Genomic DNA, 21,227 nt, shown 5'->3' on the forward strand with positions numbered 1-21,227 from the left:
ATCCAAGGTCGCCCTCATGGAACCTACATAATCTCTTTTTACCATTTGAATCCACTTACCTGAAAGTTACAGTAACCATCTGAACCTTGCTAGAACCAGCAGGACCTCTAGAACATTTGTTAGAATCCACTTGATACAGCAACACAGGACCACAGTGAACCCTCTAAGGACCCTGGTCTAGTTGAGAATAAGTGTGTCCTAACCCAGAGAGACGCCGTCGGGGAACTCGTCCTTCAGGGCAAAGACCTCGCCGAAGGCCCGCAGGAACTCCAGAACCATCAGAGCTTCACCAAAGAGATGGGCTGGAAGACGAGTCCTCACTGGAACCGGACTGGGCAACTCCTGGAAGAACCAACACACATAAACACAAATCCTGGTTCAGAAGAGAATATTCTGGTCACGTGCATCTTAAATGAACCTTTATTTCTCTAGAGCAGACAGAAGGAAACACAGTTCTGTGGTGCGTTCACTGACCTTCAGGTCTTCACAGTCCATGTCTTCTCTGGGTTTATTCCATAGTTTCAGTCGCTCAGCGTATTTCTTCTTCTCCTCCTTCAGCTTCTCTCGTTCCTGCAAATCAGTTCTCTAAATATTGTATCTATAATAACAATCTTTATTATTAATAATCTTTATTATAACTCTAAAACGCACCCTGTCCTTCTCCAGCTTACTGCGCTCCTTCTCCTCCCTCCTCCTCTGTTTCTCCTCCTCAAACCTCCTCCTCTGCTCCTCCCGCTCCCTCCTCTTGGTCTCCAGCACATCCTCCTTCTTCTTCAGCCGAGTTCGGTCCTGAACTGCAGCTGCCATGTCCTCCTTCTGCTGCAGCAGCTTCAACTTCTCCTCCGCCGCCGCTTTCATCCACGATGAGCTTGCCTGAGAACACATCACACCCTTCTATCACGTACCCTTATAAAAAAATATATATAGCTGTCACATTAAAGTGATGAGATATATGAATCTCCACTCTCACCTGAGCAGGTGAGCCACGCCCTCCACCTTTAGAGTGGAGGCTGAAGGGGAAGAGGGGAGGTTCATCAGGGAAGAACTGAGAGAGGGTTTGTTCAGAGAGCCGGTACTTCACCACTGTGGAGGGCTGAGAGACAGGAAGTGACATCAACTAACAGGACGCGATCGACACAGGAAGTGATCATCGACACCCAGGAAATGACCATAGACATTGCAGATTCAGAGTTTCAATCCAAAATATGAATCGACTAATAAACTTCTGAAATCATTAATATGATTATTAATGTATTCTCTCTACTCATCCATACTTATTTCTCTTTGTGCTGCTGCAACACAAAACTGAATCATTCCACTGATGATGAAGTTTGTTGTCATGTGTATAGTCATAGCCATGTGTATAGTCATGTGTATAGTCATGTGTATAGTCATGTGTATAGCCATGTGTATAGTCATGTGTATAGCCATGTGTATAGTCATGTGTATAGTCATGTGTATAGCCATGTGTATAGCCATGTGTATAGTCATAGTCATGTGTATAGTCATGTGTATAGCCATGTGTATAGTCATGTGTATAGTCATGTGTATAGCCATGTGTATAGTCATGTGTATAGTCATGTGTATAGCCATGTGTATAGTCATGTGTATAGCCATGTGTATAGTCATGTGTATAGCCATGTGTATAGCCATGTGTATAGTCATAGTCATGTGTATAGTCATAGTCATGTGTATAGTCATGTGTATAGCCATGTGTATAGCCATGTGTATAGTCATAGTCATGTGTATAGTCATAGTCATGTGTATAGTCATGTGTATAGCCATGTGTATAGCCATGTGTATAGTCATGTGTATAGTCATGTGTATAGTCATGTGTATAGTCATGTGTATAGTCATGTGTATAGTCATGTGTATAGTCATGTGTATAGTCATAGTCATGTGTATAGTCATGTGTATAGTCATGTGTATAGCCATGTGTATAGCCATGTGTATAGCCATGTGTATAGCCATGTGTATAGTCATGTGTATAGTCATGTGTATAGTCATGTGTATAGTCATAGTCATGTGTATAGTCATGTGTATAGTCATGTGTATAGCCATGTGTATAGTCATGTGTATAGTCATGTGTATAGTCATGTGTATAGTCATGTGTATAGTCATGTGTATAGTCATGTGTATAGTCATGTGTATAGTCATAGTCATGTGTATAGTCATGTGTATAGTCATGTGTATAGTCATGTGTATAGTCATGTGTATAGTCATAGTCATGTGTATAGTCATGTGTATAGTCATGTGTATAGCCATGTGTATAGTCATGTGTATAGTCATGTGTATAGTCATGTGTATAGTCATAGTCATGTGTATAGTCATGTGTATAGTCATGTGTATAGTCATGTGTATAGTCATGTGTATAGTCATGTGTATAGTCATGTGTATAGTCATAGTCATGTGTATAGTCATGTGTATAGTCATGTGTATAGTCATGTGTATAGTCATAGTCATGTGTATAGTCATGTGTATAGTCATGTGTATAGTCATGTGTATAGCCATGTGTATAGTCATGTGTATAGCCATGTGTATAGTCATGTGTATAGTCATGTGTATAGTCATGTGTATAGTCATGTGTATAGTCATGTGTATAGTCATGTGTATAGTCATGTGTATAGTCATAGTCATGTGTATAGTCATAGTCATGTGTATAGTCATGTGTATAGTCATGTGTATAGTCATGTGTATAGTCATAGTCATGTGTATAGTCATAGTCATGTGTATAGTCATGTGTATAGTCATGTGTATAGTCATAGTCATGTGTATAGTCATGTGTATAGTCATGTGTATAGTCATAGTCATGTGTATAGTCATGTGTATAGTCATGTGTATAGTCATGTGTATAGTCATGTGTATAGTCATGTGTATAGTCATAGTCATGTGTATAGTCATGTGTATAGTCATGTGTATAGTCATAGTCATGTGTATAGTCATGTGTATAGTCATAGTCATGTGTATAGTCATGTGTATAGTCATGTGTATAGTCATAGTCATGTGTATAGTCATGTGTATAGTCATGTGTATAGTCATGTGTATAGCCATGTGTATAGCCATGTGTATAGTCATGTGTATAGCCATGTGTATAGTCATGTGTATAGTCATGTGTATAGTCATGTGTATAGTCATAGTCATGTGTATAGTCATGTGTATAGCCATGTGTATAGTCATGTGTATAGTCATGTGTATAGTCATGTGTATAGTCATGTGTATAGCCATGTGTATAGGCATGTGTATAGTCATGTGTATAGTCATGTGTATAGTCATAGTCATGTGTATAGTCATGTGTATAGTCATGTGTATAGTCATGTGTATAGTCATGTGTATAGTCATGTGTATAGCCATGTGTATAGTCATGTGTATAGCCATGTGTATAGTCATGTGTATAGTCATGTGTATAGTCATGTGTATAGTCATGTGTATAGTCATGTGTATAGCCATGTGTATAGTCATGTGTATAGTCATGTGTATAGTCATAGTCATGTGTATAGTCATAGTCATGTGTATAGTCATGTGTATAGTCATGTGTATAGTCATGTGTATAGCCATGTGTATAGTCATGTGTATAGTCATGTGTATAGTCATAGTCATGTGTATAGTCATAGTCATGTGTATAGTCATGTGTATAGTCATAGTCATGTGTATAGTCATGTGTATAGTCATGTGTATAGTCATAGTCATGTGTATAGTCATGTGTATAGTCATGTGTATAGTCATGTGTATAGTCATGTGTATAGCCATGTGTATAGCCATGTGTATAGCCATGTGTATAGCCATGTGTATAGCCATGTGTATAGTCATGTGTATAGTCATGTGTATAGTCATGTGTATAGTCATGTGTATAGCCATGTGTATAGTCATGTGTATAGGCATGTGTATAGTCATGTGTATAGTCATGTGTATAGTCATAGTCATGTGTATAGTCATGTGTATAGTCATGTGTATAGTCATGTGTATAGTCATGTGTATAGTCATGTGTATAGGCATGTGTATAGTCATGTGTATAGTCATGTGTATAGTCATGTGTATAGTCATAGTCATGTGTATAGTCATGTGTATAGCCATGTGTATAGTCATGTGTATAGCCATGTGTATAGTCATGTGTATAGTCATGTGTATAGTCATGTGTATAGTCATGTGTATAGGCATGTGTATAGTCATGTGTATAGTCATGTGTATAGTCATGTGTATAGTCATAGTCATGTGTATAGTCATGTGTATAGCCATGTGTATAGTCATGTGTATAGTCATGTGTATAGTCATGTGTATAGTCATGTGTATAGTCATGTGTATAGTCATGTGTATAGTCATAGTCATGTGTATAGTCATGTGTATAGCCATGTGTATAGTCATGTGTATAGCCATGTGTATAGTCATGTGTATAGGCATGTGTATAGTCATGTGTATAGTCATGTGTATAGTCATGTGTATAGTCATGTGTATAGTCATGTGTATAGTCATAGTCATGTGTATAGTCATGTGTATAGTCATGTGTATAGTCATGTGTATAGTCATGTGTATAGCCATGTGTATAGCCATGTGTATAGCCATGTGTATAGTCATGTGTATAGTCATGTGTATAGCCATGTGTATAGCCATGTGTATAGCCATGTGTATAGTCATGTGTATAGTCATGTGTATAGTCATGTGTATAGTCATGTGTATAGTCATGTGTATAGTCATAGTCATGTGTATAGTCATGTGTATAGCCATGTGTATAGTCATGTGTATAGTCATGTGTATAGTCATGTGTATAGCCATGTGTATAGTCATGTGTATAGGCATGTGTATAGTCATGTGTATAGTCATGTGTATAGTCATAGTCATGTGTATAGTCATGTGTATAGTCATGTGTATAGTCATGTGTATAGTCATGTGTATAGCCATGTGTATAGTCATGTGTATAGCCATGTGTATAGTCATGTGTATAGCCATGTGTATAGTCATGTGTATAGCCATGTGTATAGCCATGTGTATAGTCATAGTCATGTGTATAGTCATAGTCATGTGTATAGTCATGTGTATAGCCATGTGTATAGCCATGTGTATAGTCATGTGTATAGTCATGTGTATAGTCATGTGTATAGTCATAGTCATGTGTATAGTCATGTGTATAGTCATAGTCATGTGTATAGTCATGTGTATAGTCATGTGTATAGCCATGTGTATAGTCATGTGTATAGCCATGTGTATAGCCATGTGTATAGTCATGTGTATAGTCATGTGTATAGTCATGTGTATAGTCATAGTCATGTGTATAGTCATGTGTATAGTCATGTGTATAGCCATGTGTATAGTCATGTGTATAGTCATGTGTATAGTCATGTGTATAGTCATGTGTATAGTCATGTGTATAGTCATAGTCATGTGTATAGTCATGTGTATAGTCATGTGTATAGTCATGTGTATAGTCATGTGTATAGTCATGTGTATAGCCATGTGTATAGCCATGTGTATAGTCATGTGTATAGTCATGTGTATAGCCATGTGTATAGTCATAGTCATGTGTATAGTCATAGTCATGTGTATAGTCATAGTCATGTGTATAGTCATAGTCATGTGTATAGTCATGTGTATAGTCATGTGTATAGTCATAGTCATGTGTATAGTCATAGTCATGTGTATAGTCATGTGTATAGTCATGTGTATAGTCATGTGTATAGTCATGTGTATAGCCATGTGTATAGTCATGTGTATAGTCATGTGTATAGTCATGTGTATAGTCATGTGTATAGTCATAGTCATGTGTATAGTCATGTGTATAGTCATGTGTATAGTCATAGTCATGTGTATAGTCATGTGTATAGTCATGTGTATAGTCATAGTCATGTGTATAGTCATAGTCATGTGTATAGTCATAGTCATGTGTATAGTCATAGTCATGTGTATAGTCATGTGTATAGTCATGTGTATAGTCATAGTCATGTGTATAGTCATAGTCATGTGTATAGTCATGTGTATAGTCATGTGTATAGTCATGTGTATAGTCATGTGTATAGCCATGTGTATAGTCATGTGTATAGGCATGTGTATAGTCATGTGTATAGTCATGTGTATAGTCATAGTCATGTGTATAGTCATAGTCATGTGTATAGTCATGTGTATAGTCATGTGTATAGTCATGTGTATAGTCATGTGTATAGTCATGTGTATAGTCATGTGTATAGCCATGTGTATAGCCATGTGTATAGCCATGTGTATAGCCATGTGTATAGCCATGTGTATAGTCATGTGTATAGTCATGTGTATAGTCATAGTCATGTGTATAGTCATGTGTATAGCCATGTGTATAGTCATGTGTATAGCCATGTGTATAGTCATGTGTATAGTCATGTGTATAGTCATGTGTATAGCCATGTGTATAGCCATGTGTATAGTCATGTGTATAGTCATGTGTATAGTCATGTGTATAGCCATGTGTATAGCCATGTGTATAGTCATGTGTATAGTCATGTGTATAGTCATAGTCATGTGTATAGTCATGTGTATAGTCATGTGTATAGTCATGTGTATAGTCATGTGTATAGTCATGTGTATAGCCATGTGTATAGCCATGTGTATAGTCATGTGTATAGTCATGTGTATAGTCATAGTCATGTGTATAGTCATGTGTATAGTCATAGTCATGTGTATAGTCATGTGTATAGTCATGTGTATAGTCATGTGTATAGTCATGTGTATAGCCATGTGTATAGTCATGTGTATAGTCATGTGTATAGTCATGTGTATAGTCATAGTCATGTGTATAGTCATGTGTATAGCCATGTGTATAGCCATGTGTATAGTCATGTGTATAGCCATGTGTATAGTCATGTGTATAGTCATGTGTATAGTCATGTGTATAGTCATGTGTATAGTCATGTGTATAGCCATGTGTATAGTCATGTGTATAGTCATGTGTATAGTCATGTGTATAGCCATGTGTATAGCCATGTGTATAGTCATGTGTATAGTCATGTGTATAGTCATGTGTATAGTCATGTGTATAGCCATGTGTATAGTCATGTGTATAGTCATGTGTATAGTCATGTGTATAGTCATAGTCATGTGTATAGTCATAGTCATGTGTATAGCCATGTGTATAGTCATGTGTATAGTCATGTGTATAGTCATGTGTATAGTCATGTGTATAGTCATGTGTATAGTCATGTGTATAGTCATGTGTATAGCCATGTGTATAGTCATGTGTATAGTCATGTGTATAGCCATGTGTATAGCCATGTGTATAGTCATAGTCATGTGTATAGTCATGTGTATAGCCATGTGTATAGTCATGTGTATAGTCATGTGTATAGTCATGTGTATAGTCATGTGTATAGTCATGTGTATAGTCATGTGTATAGTCATGTGTATAGTCATAGTCATGTGTATAGTCATGTGTATAGTCATGTGTATAGTCATGTGTATAGTCATAGTCATGTGTATAGTCATGTGTATAGTCATGTGTATAGCCATGTGTATAGCCATGTGTATAGTCATGTGTATAGGCATGTGTATAGTCATGTGTATAGTCATGTGTATAGTCATAGTCATGTGTATAGTCATAGTCATGTGTATAGTCATGTGTATAGTCATGTGTATAGTCATGTGTATAGTCATGTGTATAGCCATGTGTATAGTCATGTGTATAGCCATGTGTATAGCCATGTGTATAGCCATGTGTATAGCCATGTGTATAGCCATGTGTATAGTCATGTGTATAGTCATGTGTATAGTCATGTGTATAGTCATGTGTATAGTCATAGTCATGTGTATAGTCATGTGTATAGTCATGTGTATAGTCATGTGTATAGTCATGTGTATAGTCATGTGTATAGTCATGTGTATAGCCATGTGTATAGTCATGTGTATAGGCATGTGTATAGTCATGTGTATAGTCATGTGTATAGTCATAGTCATGTGTATAGTCATAGTCATGTGTATAGTCATGTGTATAGTCATGTGTATAGTCATGTGTATAGTCATGTGTATAGTCATGTGTATAGCCATGTGTATAGCCATGTGTATAGCCATGTGTATAGCCATGTGTATAGTCATGTGTATAGTCATGTGTATAGTCATGTGTATAGTCATAGTCATGTGTATAGTCATGTGTATAGCCATGTGTATAGTCATGTGTATAGTCATGTGTATAGTCATGTGTATAGTCATGTGTATAGTCATGTGTATAGCCATGTGTATAGTCATGTGTATAGCCATGTGTATAGCCATGTGTATAGTCATGTGTATAGTCATGTGTATAGCCATGTGTATAGTCATGTGTATAGTCATGTGTATAGTCATGTGTATAGTCATAGTCATGTGTATAGTCATAGTCATGTGTATAGTCATGTGTATAGTCATGTGTATAGTCATGTGTATAGCCATGTGTATAGTCAGTCATGTGTATAGTCATGTGTATAGTCATGTGTATAGTCATAGTCATGTGTATAGTCATGTGTATAGCCATGTGTATAGTCATGTGTATAGTCATGTGTATAGTCATGTGTATAGCCATGTGTATAGCCATGTGTATAGTCATGTGTATAGTCATGTGTATAGCCATGTGTATAGCCATGTGTATAGTCATGTGTATAGTCATGTGTATAGTCATGTGTATAGTCATAGTCATGTGTATAGTCATAGTCATGTGTATAGTCATGTGTATAGTCATGTGTATAGTCATGTGTATAGTCATGTGTATAGCCATGTGTATAGCCATGTGTATAGTCATGTGTATAGTCATGTGTATAGTCAGTCATGTGTATAGTCATGTGTATAGTCATGTGTATAGTCATAGTCATGTGTATAGTCATGTGTATAGCCATGTGTATAGTCATGTGTATAGTCATGTGTATAGCCATGTGTATAGTCATGTGTATAGTCATGTGTATAGTCATGTGTATAGTCATGTGTATAGTCATAGTCATGTGTATAGTCATGTGTATAGCCATGTGTATAGTCATGTGTATAGCCATGTGTATAGTCATGTGTATAGTCATGTGTATAGTCATGTGTATAGTCATGTGTATAGTCATGTGTATAGCCATGTGTATAGCCATGTGTATAGTCATGTGTATAGTCATGTGTATAGTCATGTGTATAGCCATGTGTATAGCCATGTGTATAGTCATGTGTATAGTCATGTGTATAGTCATGTGTATAGTCATGTGTATAGTCATGTGTATAGTCATAGTCATGTGTATAGTCATAGTCATGTGTATAGCCATGTGTATAGCCATGTGTATAGTCATGTGTATAGTCATGTGTATAGTCATGTGTATAGTCATGTGTATAGTCATGTGTATAGCCATGTGTATAGTCATGTGTATAGTCATGTGTATAGCCATGTGTATAGCCATGTGTATAGTCATAGTCATGTGTATAGCCATGTGTATAGCCATGTGTATAGTCATGTGTATAGGCATGTGTATAGTCATGTGTATAGTCATGTGTATAGTCATGTGTATAGTCATAGTCATGTGTATAGTCATGTGTATAGTCATGTGTATAGTCATGTGTATAGTCATGTGTATAGTCATGTGTATAGTCATGTGTATAGTCATGTGTATAGTCATGTGTATAGCCATGTGTATAGTCATGTGTATAGTCATGTGTATAGTCATGTGTATAGTCATGTGTATAGTCATAGTCATGTGTATAGTCATGTGTATAGTCATGTGTATAGTCATGTGTATAGTCATAGTCATGTGTATAGTCATGTGTATAGTCATGTGTATAGTCATGTGTATAGCCATGTGTATAGCCATGTGTATAGTCATGTGTATAGGCATGTGTATAGTCATGTGTATAGTCATGTGTATAGTCATAGTCATGTGTATAGTCATAGTCATGTGTATAGTCATGTGTATAGTCATGTGTATAGCCATGTGTATAGTCATGTGTATAGTCATGTGTATAGCCATGTGTATAGTCATGTGTATAGTCATGTGTATAGTCATGTGTATAGTCATGTGTATAGTCATGTGTATAGTCATGTGTATAGTCATGTGTATAGTCATGTGTATAGTCATGTGTATAGCCATGTGTATAGTCATGTGTATAGCCATGTGTATAGTCATGTGTATAGTCATGTGTATAGTCATAGTCATGTGTATAGTCATGTGTATAGTCATGTGTATAGTCATAGTCATGTGTATAGTCATGTGTATAGTCATGTGTATAGTCATAGTCATGTGTATAGCCATGTGTATAGTCATGTGTATAGTCATGTGTATAGTCATGTGTATAGTCATAGTCATGTGTATAGTCATAGTCATGTGTATAGTCATGTGTATAGTCATGTGTATAGTCATGTGTATAGTCATGTGTATAGCCATGTGTATAGTCATGTGTATAGTCATGTGTATAGTCATAGTCATGTGTATAGTCATGTGTATAGCCATGTGTATAGTCATGTGTATAGTCATGTGTATAGCCATGTGTATAGTCATGTGTATAGTCATGTGTATAGTCATGTGTATAGTCATGTGTATAGTCATAGTCATGTGTATAGTCATGTGTATAGTCATGTGTATAGCCATGTGTATAGTCATGTGTATAGTCATGTGTATAGCCATGTGTATAGCCATGTGTATAGCCATGTGTATAGTCATGTGTATAGTCATGTGTATAGCCATGTGTATAGTCATGTGTATAGCCATGTGTATAGTCATGTGTATAGTCATGTGTATAGTCATAGTCATGTGTATAGTCATGTGTATAGTCATGTGTATAGTCATGTGTATAGCCATGTGTATAGTCATGTGTATAGTCATGTGTATAGTCATGTGTATAGTCATGTGTATAGCCATGTGTATAGTCATGTGTATAGTCATGTGTATAGTCATGTGTATAGTCATGTGTATAGTCATGTGTATAGTCATGTGTATAGTCATGTGTATAGTCATGTGTATAGCCATGTGTATAGTCATGTGTATAGTCATAGTCATGTGTATAGTCATAGTCATGTGTATAGTCATAGTCATGTGTATAGTCATAGTCATGTGTATAGTCATAGTCATGTGTATAGTCATAGTCATGTGTATAGTCATAGTCATGTGTATAGTCATGTGTATAGTCATGTGTATAGTCATGTGTATAGCCATGTGTATAGTCATGTGTATAGTCATGTGTATAGTCATGTGTATAGTCATGTGTATAGTCATGTGTATAGTCATGTGTATAGTCATAGTCATGTGTATAGTCATAGTCATGTGTATAGTCATGTGTATAGCCATGTGTATAGTCATGTGTATAGTCATAGTCATGTGTATAGTCATGTGTATAGCCATGTGTATAGCCATGAGCGGTGTTGTTCTCACCTTGAGTACGATGGTCCCATTCTGAGGTTCACAGTGTTGCTTGAACAGCAGCTTCAGTCTCTCTTTGGACACGCTGGTCTTTCTACGACTGAACAAACATCAGCACAGCGAGTTACCCTTGAGACATCTTACTCTGCTTCATATTATGAAACCAGTGCTCATGCTCACAGTGGAGAACGACACATTCATTGTTGTGTTTTTATCATACAACGTTCTGTTACAACTGATCCTCGTCACTCTTTAGTTCACAGGAAGTGGTGTAACGTGGCGCCGGTGTGTTTCATATGAGTGAGCTCTGTGCTACACTAAAAGATAAGCAGTCATATGATGACTTGTGTGCTCTGATTAATTTGTCATGCAGTTAAAAAAAAAGCAGTGCTGTTTTAATGAAAACGTCACCCTGTTGATGGATCTGCTTTCATAATCTATTAAAGAATGCTCAAGAGAAGATGGAGTCAAGTGGATTCAACGTTGCGATGATGTCACCTCCTCACCTGATCTGATTGGCTTTCACAGTGAACGGCTCGGTGTGTTCGGCCTTTATCGCCCTCACTGTGTATTTAAACACTGATGGACTCAGAGGCTTTTTCTTCTTCCTGCTGACACACACACACACACACACACACACACACACGTTTAAGTCAGCTGACAGTCTGCAGGGTTTGACTCCATAAGAACCAGATGACCTACTGACCCGTTGACCTGTGCTGTGGGATTCTGGAAGGCTTTGCCCTCCTCGTCGCTGTCACTGATGACGATGGTGTCATGGTCGGCTGGTTTGGGGCGGCCGTTAGCGCTGGAGTGAGAAGAGTGAACCTGCAGGATCTCACACACATGTCTGACACACACAATTTGTATTAACGTCATCGTCGACAAAGGAAACAAACTCCTGCAGTCGAGTCATGTTGACACCCCCCCCCGTACCTGGCGGCGTTGACGTCCACCGTCTCCCCGGGGAAGAAGCGGTCTTTGGCGAAGTTATAGACGTCCTCGCAGAGCTCCGTCAGCCGGCAGCGGCGGCTCAGAGCGGCCAGGTGGAGCAGCGGAACCAGCAGCGCAGGGGAGAAGCTCTGCAGACTCAGCCGGGCCCGCCGCTCACTCTCCATCGCCTCCAGGTAAGTGAGGCCGGCCCGGCCCGTGAGAGCGCAGCTCCATACCAGGCTGTTACACAGGATGGTCCGCTCGAAGAACTCGCTGAGGACACAGAGAACCAGAGTGAGACCTCAGCAGAGCACCGACCAATACCCGGTCAATACCCCATCGGAACCCGACCAATATACCATCAATACACAATCAATCAAGGATCAGTACCCGATCAATCAGCTCAAAACCTGACTGTACTTTGCGGTCTCTCTGACAGGTGAGTCCAGGTCTGAACAGCCCTCAGGTCGGACCTCAAGACGTCAGAACCAGGTGGATCTGCTTCAGACCAGGACCTCCTTACAGTGTGAGATGGTCTGAGACCAGCTGAAGAAGCTCTGCTGTCTCAGCTTGTGTTGATCTGGATGTGAATGCAGCTCACCTGTCAAGACCAGGTGTGTCTCACTCAGCTAACGGCTAGCCTGTTAGCTAGCTAACTTCAGCTAGCATTACACCTGTCCCCCAGAACCAGCAGCTACCTGTGAGACACGTCCCCGGCTCTGGGCGGAGACACTGACCAGCCGAGACCACTTTTACTAGTGATCTGGAAGTGAGCCCTTAAACAGACTCACTCGTAGCTCCTGAAGATCTCGTGGGTGATCTTGCAGAGGAAGACCTCCTCGTCGGGACGCAGGTCCCCGGGAGGTCTCTGCCGGGTGAAGGCTCTCCTGTGCAGAAGCGGCATCTCGCGGCTCTTTGGGGAGAAGAAGGGGAAACAGGGACACCGGGTCACAAAGAACCGAACTGGAGACCCGGGCTGTGGATAAACGGACCCAAAGCTCGTCCTCACGGGAGAACCGGAGCCCTGAGCGGGAAGAACCGGAGGGGAAGCCGCGCTGGTCTTTTGTTAGCCGGCCCGCATGGAGCTGCTCCCGGACCCTCACCGGCTCTCAGGGGTCACCAAGGGAACCCGGCTCCGGAGGACTTCACCGAGCAGGGGCTCGGAAGGACGAGCTGCGGCCCGAAACCACCGAGAAGAAGGAAAAGTAGTTGTGGGAGACGAAGAAGAAGAAGAAGAAGTTCCAGGATGAAGCCGAAAGCTGCTCAACTGGCGTCTTGTTGACCAAGTTTGTATCCCCTTCACGGACCCTCGCGAAGCTGGGATATCTCAGAGCTCCGCTGTTCCGTTAAAAAGTCAGTCTCCAGTTCCTCTCCCCCTTCTTTTTCTTTTTCTTCTTTAGTGTTTCATGACGTCAGCTCTCCTGATTTACACGAATCAATCAAGACGAGTTCCATTTAATTAATAAATATGTTGAGCTCATCATGTTGGAAATAGATCAAATATAATTTACTTTGACTATTTAGAAGGTTTCACATGTTTAGTTTGATCCAAATATTAGAAACACGGTTTGTTTCTATTTAGAGACGAAATATATACAATTACAAATATACATATATTAATAATATATATTCACTGGTTCAGTAATTGATTCTGAAACAAAAGAGAAAACAAACATGTTGCTCCGTGTGTCCGAGCGTTGGTGTGTTACCTGAACGCAGCTCACTGAATTAGTATGTGGGCGAGGCTTTACTCACCTCCTCGGCGTCGATTGGTCGGCCGTCCCGCCGCTCGTTCACTACCAGCCAATAGTTGTCTCGGAAATGGTCCCGGGGACGTCGGAGGAGCGCGCGGCAGGAAGCGGTGGCGTGATGACGTAGCGTGAATGACAGCAGGAGGTGTTGCGTCATCAGAGACTTCCACACACACGGTTCATTTTTTTTTATTTAGAAAAAATGCACAAACAATCTTTTCAGTCTCATTTCAGATTTACTTTATTAATATTATTATTATTATTAATAATATCCATCCATCCATTTTCAATACCGCTTATCCTCTTATTAATAATAATCATAATGATAATAATCAAATCAAATACAGAGATGTTCGGAATAAAACTAAAATTACCAAATAAATAAATGTCAAATGATTGACTTCCTGTTTCCAACACAGACACCAGATGGAACTAAGAACTGAGTTTCAACGAAACTACACAAATTAATGTTTTATTTCATCTTTAATCAGAAAAATACTTATATTTTATCATTTCATGGCAGACTTTACTGGGGAACTTCTCACAGAACTGCCTTTTCATCCATAAAATCAGCAACAATCTAACTATCTTAAACCATCCTAACTACTATATTCACCTGTATTAAACCATCTTAACGTAACTATCTTAAGCTATCTTAACTTAACTATCTTACCTATCTTTATCTATCTTAAACTTAACTATGTTTACCATCTTAACCTTAACTATTTTAACTATCTTTAACTTATCTTAACTATCTTCCTCTCTGGAGCTTCACTTTAGTCTGGTCTTTCCCTTCAAAGCATAAACTGAACGGCGGACATTAGCCAGTCTTGACCGGTGTGGACCAGCAAGGACCAGTGTGGACCAGTCTTGACCGGTGTGGACCAGTCTTGACCGGTGTGGACCAGCAAGGACCAGTGTGGACCAGCAAGGACCAGTGTGGATGGGTCTACAGCCAGTAGGTTCAGACAGTGTCTCCCTGTGGTGCTTAGAGGACCAGGTCCTCAAGGATTAGCATTAGTTTAGATAGAGAGGAGCAGCAGCCAATCAGAGCCGAGTATACCAGCAGGTTCAGACATCTGGTCCGGATCAGATGACCCTGTACAGGTGGATCTGTCTCAGAGCGTCCGGGTCCGTGTCCCTGCCCAGGTACACGTCGTAGTCCACAGGAAGTTCCTCCACCCAGCCGGGCTGCAGAGGTTCCTGCTGCACACAAACAGGAAGTAGTCAGCTTCTGAAGCTCTGACATCACACCTAACCTCCCAGTCTTCACAACTGGTGATGTCATCACATTTTTTTTTTTTTTAAAACCTTTACATTATCACGCCTGACATGACCTCACTGACTGCCGGAGGAGGGGCGGAGCTTCATGGAGCAGGTGACACTCGCCCCTCCCCTCACGTCCTTTATGAACCCTCTCCGTCAGTCAGCACTTAATGCAGACTTTGCCCAATGGAATTACCCACAATTCATAGCAATGTGACATTAAACACGCAGTTACCAATAGAAGGTAAACAATGAGGACGACACGTGTTCAGCCCGATAAAATACATTTACACAACATTAAGGACAAAATTAAATCAGATTATATATTTATAGATTATTATTCTATTTTAAACAGGTTTATTCAACAAATGTCATTATTGAAGCCGTTTTGCTGAAAACGAGTAAAGAGATTATTTCATCTCGTTAGGAAAGAGCCTGAAGAACTTAAATCAGGGAGTACAAAGTATAAAATAAATACACACAATTGTACACAATATTGTTTTATGTAACGTGTTCATTAACATGAACACATTAATGGTAACATGAACACATTTATGTAACGTTAACATGAACACATTAATGTAACGTTAACATGAACACATTAATGTAACGTTAACATGAACACATTTATGTAACATTAACATGAACACATGTATGTAACGTTAACATGAACACATTAATGTAACGTTAACATGAACACATGTATGTAACATTAACATGAACACATTAATGTAACGTTAACATGAACACATTTATGTAACGTTAACATGAACACATTTATGTAACATTAACATGAACACATTAATGTAACGTTAACATGAACACATGTATGTAACGTTAACATGAACACATTAATGTAACGTTAACATGAACACATGTATGTAACGTTAACATGAACACATTAATGTAACGTTAACATGAACACATTAATGTAACGTTAACATGAACACATTAATGTAACGTTAACATGAACACATGTATGTAACGTTAACATGAACACATTAATGTAACGTTAACATGAACACATTTATGTAACATTAACATGAACACATTTATGTAACGTTAACATGAACACATTAATGTAACGTTAACATGAACACATTAATGTAACGTTAACATGAACACATTAATGTAACGTTAACATGAACACATTTATGTAACATGAACATGAACACATTTATGTAACATTAACATGAACACATTAATGTAACGTTAACATAAACACATTTATGTAACGTTAACATGAACACATGTATGTAACGTTAACATGAACACATTAATGTAACGTTAACATGAACACATTTATGTAACGTTAACATGAACACATGTATGTAACGTTAACATTAACACATTTATGTAACATGAACATGAACACATGTATGTAACGTTAACATGAACACATTAATGTAACGTTAACATGAACACATGTATGTAACGTTAACATGAACACATGTATGTAACGTTAATATGAACACATGTATGTAACGTTAACATGAACACATTAATGTAACGTTAACATGAACACATGTATGTAACGTTAACATGAACACATTAATGTAACGTTAACATGAACACATGTATGTAACGTTAACATGAACACATTAATGTAACGTTAACATGAACACATTAATGTAACGTTAACATGAACACATTAATGTAACGTTAACATGAACACATTAATGTAACGTTAACATGAACACATTAATGTAACGTTAACATGAACACATTTATGTAACGTTAACATGAACACATGTATGTAAGGTTAACATGAACACATTAATGTAACGTTAACATGAACACATTTATGTAACGTTAACATGAACACATGTATGTAACGTTAACATGAACACATTAATGTAACGTTAACATGAACACATTAATGTAACGTTAATATGAACACATTAATGTAACGTTAATATGAACACATGTATGTAACGTTAACATGAACACATTTATGTAACGTTAACATGAACACATTAATGTAACGTTAATATGAACACATGTATGTAACGTTAACATGAACACATTAATGTAACGTTAACATGAACACATTTATGTAACGTTAACATGAACACATGTATGTAAGGTTAACATGAACACATTAATGTAACGTTAACATGAACACATTTATGTAACGTTAACATGAACACATGTATGTAACGTTAACATTAACACATTTATGTAACATGAACATGAACACATTAATGTAACGTTAACATGAACACATGTATGTAACGTTAACATGAACACATTTATGTAACGTTAACATGAACACATTAATGTAACGTTAACATGAACACATTAATGTAACGTTAACATGAACACATTAATGTAACGTTAATATGAACACATGTATGTAACGTTAACATGAACACATTAATGTAACGTTAACATGAACACATTAATGTAACGTTAACATGAACACATTAATGTAACGTTAACATGAACACATGTATGTAACGTTAACATGAACACATTAATGTAACGTTAACATGAACACATTAATGTAACGTTAACATGAACACATGTATGTAACGTTAACATGAACACATTTATGTAACGTTAACATGAACACATTAATGTAACGTTAACATGAACACATTAATGTAACATTAACATGAACACATTAATGTAACGTTAACATGAACACATTAATGTAACGTTAACATGAACACATTAATGTAACGTTAACATGAACACATGTATGTAACGTTAACATGAACACATTAATGTAACGTTAACATGAACACATTTATGTAACGTTAACATGAACACATTAATGTAACGTTAACATGAACACATTAATGTAACGTTAACATGAACACATGTATGTAACGTTAACATGAACACATTTATGTAACGTTAACATGAACACATTTATGTAACGTTAACATGAACACATTAATGTAACGTTAACATGAACACATGTATGTAACGTTAACATGAACACATTTATGTAACGTTAACATGAACACATTAATGTAACGTTAACATGAACACATTAATGTAACATTAACATGAACACATTAATGTAACGTTAACATGAACACATTTATGTAACGTTAACATGAACACATTTATGTAACGTTAACATGAACACATTAATGTAACGTTAATATGAACACATTAATGTAACGTTAACATGAACACATTAATGTAACGTTAATATGAACACATTTATGTAACGTTAACATGAACACATTTATGTAACGTTAACATGAACACATTTATGTAACGTTAACATGAACACATGTATGTAACGTTAACATGAACACATTAATGTAACGTTAACATGAACACATGTATGTAACGTTAACATGAACACATGTATGTAACGTTAACATTAACACATTTATGTAACATGAACATGAACACATTAATGTAACGTTAACATGAACACATGTATGTAACGTTAACATGAACACATGTATGTAACGTTAACATGAACACATTAATGTAACGTTAACATGAACACATTAATGTAACGTTAACATGAACACATTAATGTAACGTTAACATGAACACATTAATGTAACGTTAACATGAACACATGTATGTAACGTTAACATGAACACATTTATGTAACGTTAACATGAACACATTAATGTAACGTTAACATGAACACATTAATGTAACGTTAACATGAACACATTAATGTAACGTTAACATGAACACATTAATGTAACATTAACATGAACACATTAATGTAACGTTAACATGAACACATTAATGTAACGTTAACATGAACACATTAATGTAACATTAACATGAACACATTAATGTAACGTTAACATGAACACATTAATGTAACGTTAACATGAACACATTTATGTAACGTTAACATGAACACATTAATGTAACGTTAACATGAACACATGTATGTAACGTTAACATGAACACATTTATGTAACGTTAACATGAACACATTAATGTAACGTTAACATGAACACATTAATGTAACATTAACATGAACACATTAATGTAACGTTAACATGAACACATTTATGTAACGTTAACATGAACACATTTATGTAACGTTAACATGAACACATTTATGTAACGTTAACATGAACACATTAATGTAACGTTAACATGAACACATTAATGTAACGTTAACATGAACACATTTATGTAACGTTAACATGAACACATTTATGTAACGTTAACATGAACACATTTATGTAACGTTAACATGAACACATGTATGTAACGTTAACATGAACACATTAATGTAACGTTAACATGAACACATTAATGTAACATTAACATGAACACATTTATGTAACGTTAACATGAACACATTTATGTAACGTTAACATGAACACATTAATGTAACGTTAATATGAACACATTAATGTAACGTTAACATGAACACATTAATGTAACGTTAATATGAACACATTTATGTAACGTTAACATGAACACATTAATGTAACGTTAATATGAACACATTTATGTAACGTTAACATGAACACATTTATGTAACGTTAACATGAACACATTAATGTAACGTTAACATGAACACATTAATGTAACGTTAACATGAACACATTTATGTAACGTTAACATGAACACATTTATGTAACGTTAACATGAACACATGTATGTAACGTTAACATGAACACATTAATGTAACGTTAACATGAACACATTAATGTAACGTTAACATGAACACATTAATGTAACGTTAACATGAACACATTAATGTTAACTGGTAAACAGCCTCACTGGGTTCTTCACCTGCAGACTGTTCAGACTCTCCTGCAGACCGGGGACGGAGATCAGCAGAGACCCTTTCTTCCTGAAGTTCTCCATGATGAACCTCCACGCTCTGAACACACACGCACACACACACACATTATAGAAGTGAAAACCTTATTCAGAATCTCATTTCAGACATTGTGTGTGTGTGAGTGTGCGTATGTGTGTGTATTGACCTGACTTGTTCACTGGGTTCCATGAAGAACTCGAAGACGTTGTTCATGATGAGAACGTCTGCGTTCTGCAGCAGAACATTCTGCAGGAGGACGTCAGTGTGGAGAACCTGAAGGAGAAGAAAGTTCTGAGTTCTACTGTTCAATACACGTGTGTGTGTGTCTGTGTGTGTGTGTGTGCATGTGTATGTGTACCTGTATTCGATCCATGAAGTTGTATTTCTGGAGGATGTTTTTCTGCAGTTTGACAAACTCCTCACTGATCTCCAAACCAACCAGCCGAGAGGCCGAACTGAAAACGTGACCCTGGAAAGACACACACACACACACACACACACACACACACACGTTAATAGAGTAGGTTCGTTGGAGATGAGCCAGTCCCGCGCAGAATCTTTCACTGGGCGCGCAATGCATGCTGGGTAGATTTGTGTCCGACTTGCTCTGACGTCATGCACACGTGGTCAACAATAATCTCACGAGAGCGAGGCGCTCGCAGATTTTAGAGCCAGGTGCCGCAGTAGCTCCCAACTGTGTGGCCCAGTGCATGATGGGAAACGTCAGGCTGTCTCCCCATCAGAGAGCTGATTGGCTCTCAGATTTGACACAAACACCACGTGTTGTAGAAAATTCTTATTTTCTGTGTAGTTGTAATACTTAACGCTCCATTGTTGACTATTAGTCGGTTTAATCTAAAGACATATCTTGTGTGGTTTATAATAATAATAATAAATATTTATATAACACATATGAAAACAAGCAGCAAAGTGTTTCACAGGCAGACATGAAAAAAACAAAGGATGCAGCTACACACATTTCTACATAAATATATATTTACAAACACATGAATAAATCTGAACGAGGTCTGTAAACTACAAGTAGCCTACAGAACTAACAGGAAGTCACTGTTTCTGTGACTTCTGATGCCCCCGGATGATGGTGATGATGATGATGATGATGATGATGATCTCGTCTACATTCCAGGCGAGAAGCAGTTCTCTCGAACAAGCCTAATGTCTGCATGTAATAATAATAATGCATTTTAT

The 21,227-nt window shown here is 37.4% G+C and overlaps 2 protein-coding genes across 16 annotated transcripts in view; both read right to left on the bottom strand.

The window, feature by feature from the left end:
- Nucleotides 1–13,937, bottom strand: part of baz1a (bromodomain adjacent to zinc finger domain, 1A) — a 34,998-nt gene extending 21,061 nt beyond the window's left edge. For 2 of the 8 annotated variants that reach the window (XM_034563009.1, XM_034563006.1), the window contains exons 1-9: nucleotides 13,022–13,937; nucleotides 12,234–12,503; nucleotides 12,004–12,147; nucleotides 11,804–11,908; nucleotides 11,310–11,397; nucleotides 971–1,093; nucleotides 652–894; nucleotides 475–570; nucleotides 204–342 (exon numbers count right to left, since the gene is read on the bottom strand). In XM_034563009.1, coding sequence (XP_034418900.1) covers nucleotides 204–342; nucleotides 475–570; nucleotides 652–894; nucleotides 971–1,093; nucleotides 11,310–11,397; nucleotides 11,804–11,908; nucleotides 12,004–12,147; nucleotides 12,234–12,503; nucleotides 13,022–13,134 — 1,321 coding nt within the window. In that variant the 5' untranslated portion in view covers nucleotides 13,135–13,937. Of the gene's footprint in view, nucleotides 1–203; nucleotides 343–474; nucleotides 571–651; nucleotides 895–970; nucleotides 1,094–11,309; nucleotides 11,398–11,803; nucleotides 11,909–12,003; nucleotides 12,148–12,233; nucleotides 12,504–12,831; nucleotides 12,961–13,021 lie in introns of those variants that run through there. The other 6 variants (XM_034563013.1, XM_034563012.1, XM_034563007.1 and 3 more) reach the window with 5 other exon arrangements.
- Nucleotides 13,938–14,260: 323 nt separating this feature from the next.
- The window catches only part of zgc:109986 (uncharacterized protein LOC553566 homolog), a 17,210-nt gene continuing 10,243 nt past the window's right edge, over nucleotides 14,261–21,227 (bottom strand). For 5 of the 8 annotated variants that reach the window (XM_034563076.1, XM_034563082.1, XM_034563074.1 and 2 more), the window contains 4 exons: nucleotides 20,377–20,487; nucleotides 20,190–20,291; nucleotides 19,988–20,078; nucleotides 14,261–15,187 (listed from right to left, as the gene is read on the bottom strand). In XM_034563076.1, coding sequence (XP_034418967.1) covers nucleotides 14,970–15,187; nucleotides 19,988–20,078; nucleotides 20,190–20,291; nucleotides 20,377–20,487 — 522 coding nt within the window. In that variant the 3' untranslated portion in view covers nucleotides 14,261–14,969. Of the gene's footprint in view, nucleotides 15,188–19,987; nucleotides 20,079–20,184; nucleotides 20,292–20,376; nucleotides 20,488–21,227 lie in introns of all 8 variants that reach the window. The other 3 variants (XM_034563075.1, XM_034563079.1, XM_034563078.1) reach the window with 3 other exon arrangements.

Source organism: Cyclopterus lumpus, chromosome 22 (assembly GCF_009769545.1).
Source record: "Cyclopterus lumpus isolate fCycLum1 chromosome 22, fCycLum1.pri, whole genome shotgun sequence".
NCBI classification, from domain to species: Eukaryota; Metazoa; Chordata; class Actinopteri; order Perciformes; family Cyclopteridae; genus Cyclopterus; species Cyclopterus lumpus.